The sequence below is a fragment of the Procambarus clarkii genome, chromosome 18 (genome assembly GCF_040958095.1).
Source record: "Procambarus clarkii isolate CNS0578487 chromosome 18, FALCON_Pclarkii_2.0, whole genome shotgun sequence".
In the NCBI taxonomy this organism is placed as follows: domain Eukaryota; kingdom Metazoa; phylum Arthropoda; class Malacostraca; order Decapoda; family Cambaridae; genus Procambarus; species Procambarus clarkii.
In genome coordinates this window covers 46196802-46199629 of record NC_091167.1, presented here as the reverse complement: position 1 = coordinate 46199629, position 2828 = coordinate 46196802, and the positions used below count along the sequence as shown (strand labels likewise).

The 2828-nt window shown below is 42.0% G+C and overlaps 1 protein-coding gene across 1 annotated transcript; it reads left to right on the top strand.

Moving 5' to 3' along the window:
- The first annotated feature begins 836 nt into the window (after nt 1-836).
- Nucleotides 837-2377, top strand: LOC123748487 (uncharacterized). Its single transcript, XM_045730670.2, has 3 exons — nt 837-1424; nt 1581-1731; nt 1998-2377. The coding sequence occupies exons 1-3, from the start codon at nt 837-839 to the stop codon at nt 2375-2377; spliced, it is 1119 nt and encodes a 372-aa protein (XP_045586626.2).
- Nucleotides 2378-2828: the final 451 nt, after the last annotated feature.

Here is a 2828-nt window from a genome sequence, read left to right as displayed (position 1 = left end):
ATTAACCCTTAAAAACGGAAAGTCCAAGGTCACCATACGTGGATTATTTGACCAAGGATCCCAAATGACTTTTATCTCACAAGAGTTGGTAGATGCCTTGAAATTCAAGCCTGTACGAGAGACAAGAATAGACATAGCAGGATTCCCGACTAACTCTGGAGTCTAAGTCTTCAAGGTGGTACAACCTAAAGTCCGTTTAGGCGGTTATGTCTGAACGATACAGGCTCTTGTAGTATACAAATTCCCATGAGACCTGTATGTGTATGGTGTAGGAACAACAGCCAAATTCCTGGAAAAAAAGGGAATCGAGTTAGCAGACAAAATCACGTCTGACAACCTCTCCAATATTGGAATCCTTATGGGTTGAGACGTCTACCATAAGTTTATCAAAGGAAAGGATGAAAAACAGGGAATGAACCTGTTACCGTCTGCGGGTGGCTATTTGCTAACAGGCCCAGTATTACGACTGAAGCAACCCATACCTGTGGACCACCAACAAGCTAACCCAGTAATGGTTGCATGACTAGGAGAACAGTCACCACTACAATTCAGAGACATGTTCGAGGAAGAGCTTGATCACCATGTACATAAATTATGGGATCTGGCAACTCTCGGCATTGTCCCTGAACAACCTAGTCCAGATGATGACTGGACTTACAAACAATACCTAGACTCAGTTGTCTATAGAGATAATCAATACTGGGTCAGGTTTTCCATGGATGCTGAATCACCCTCAGCTACCCATCAACCATTTCATGGCGCAAAATCAATTAAGGTCACAGATGAAGCACTTACAAAGACATCCGGAAAACTTGAAATTGTACCGTGAAATAATTATGAAGCAGCGCAATGACAAATTTATTGAGGTTGTAACAAATGATGACCCAAAGGAAGGACACCACCTGCCACACCATCCAGTACTGAAAAAATCAGCTATTACCCCAATAAAGATAGTCTTTAACTGCAGTGCTAGGACCACACAGAATAGTGTATCACTGAATGACTGCCTTCAAACTGGCCCTAGCCTGACACAAAGGATATTCGATGTGCTGTTAAAGTTCTGCATTGGGACTGAAGCATACACGGCAGATATCAGAGAAACCTTCCTTAGGGTAGGTCTCCAAGAAGAAGACCGTAACTACAAAAAGTTCCTATGGATCGAGGATCCTAACGATCCAAACAGTGATTTAATCACCTACAGGTTTGCATCTGTTTTGTTTGGCGCCACTTCTTCTCCGTTTCTGTTTCAAGCTACCTTAGACTCGCACTTGAAGAAGTCTAATAGCCCAAATAAAACAGAAATTAGCAACAACCTGTATGTGGACAATTTCCAAGGAACACCCAGCAGTGAAAGCAAACTGCTGAACATATATGATGAGGTCAATCTAGAATTATTGGGAGCAAATATGCCTATCCAATCTTGGGTCTGCAACAATGTCAAATTAAATCAACTGATCGAAACATAATTCCATACGACAAAGGTACTAGGCATCGAATGGGATAAGACTGCAGATCAGGTGACAATCAAGTCGGTGGAGCCAGATACCCCTAACTTAACAATAAGAAAATTACTCTCACAGGTCAGGAAAACCTTCAACCCATTGCGACTATTAAGTCCAATCTTAAATGGGAAGTTGATAATGCAGGAACGTTGGCAACAAAAGATTGGCTGGGATGATCTTCTAACACCTACCTTACAAGAAAAATTACATGAGCTAGTGAAAGATTTCAGTATCCTAGAGTCTGTCAAGTTCCCTCGGAACACAATAAATTAAAAGGAACTAATTAAGCTACATGTATTCTGTGATGCCTCAGGAAAGGCTTATGGCACAGTAGCTTACCTAGTCTTAAATGGGCAAGCCGATTTGCTCTCACCAAACGCCAGAGTGGCACTGTAAAGAAACGATCATTGTCACAACTGGAGTTAACAGCCCTACTGTTAGGAGTAAGAGTGGCTCATTATCTGATCAAGGCTTTAAACAATATCCACTTTGCAGAAACAGTGTTATGGTCAGATAATGAGGCAGTGCTAAAGTGGGTGAAAAACAATAACAGTAAAAAGCCTTATGTGAGTAACTGCGATAAGGAAATACGAGAGTTGTCCGTAGGATACAAACTAAGATATGTACCCACCAAAGAGAATCCAGCTGACTATCTCTCCCGAGGCCTGACTTCACAGCAATTAACCAAAACAGAGATGTGGTTCAATGGACCTCAGTGGTTAGTCAGTGACCAGTGGCCTGAATATAAGGCACAAGTCATTATCACCAATGTCACTGTTCCTACTGAGAATCCAGAACCACCTCGGACTTTGGTAATTGATCCTAATCGGTACTCAGAAGTGAATAAACTAATAGGTGTCACCCAAGTTCTTTGATTTTCTAAAGAAAATAAGAATCAGGCATAAATTCCCTAGTGCCCTAAGGTACTGGGTCAAAAGAGCCCAAACAGATACATTCCGGATAGAATTTGACAATGTCCCTATGAAGCTTCAAAATGAGCTGGCTCTATGGATAGACACCAACAATTATAACATAATAAGATGTGGATGCCGTTTACAGCATGCGGACATAGATCTGGAAGCTCCCCTCCACTAAGAGAGACCACCATCAACAACTCTCCCCTCCACTAAGAGAGACCACCACCAGCAACTTCCCCTTCCACTAGGAGAGACCACTACCAGCAACTCCTCCCTCCACTAAGAGAGACAAAGATCATTTACGGTTATGTCATGATTCCCAAGCAAGACTCGTGGTATAGAAGTTCCCCATAAATCAGTGATCCTCCTGGTCTCAAATATGTATGTTTAAAAAGTCTAGGGTTGAGTG

Bases quoted from the DNA above. Each gene is read 5' to 3' on its own strand.
- LOC123748487 (XM_045730670.2), top strand. From the start codon at position 837: ATGAAGCAGCGCAATGACAAATTTATTGAGGTTGTAACAAATGATGAC. The intron at 1,425-1,580 runs GTCTGCAACAAT...TTACTCTCACAG, and splicing joins ATATGCCTATCCAATCTTGG to GTCAGGAAAACCTTCAACCC. The intron at 1,732-1,997 runs GTATCCTAGAGT...TCCACTTTGCAG, and splicing joins TGAGCTAGTGAAAGATTTCA to AAACAGTGTTATGGTCAGAT.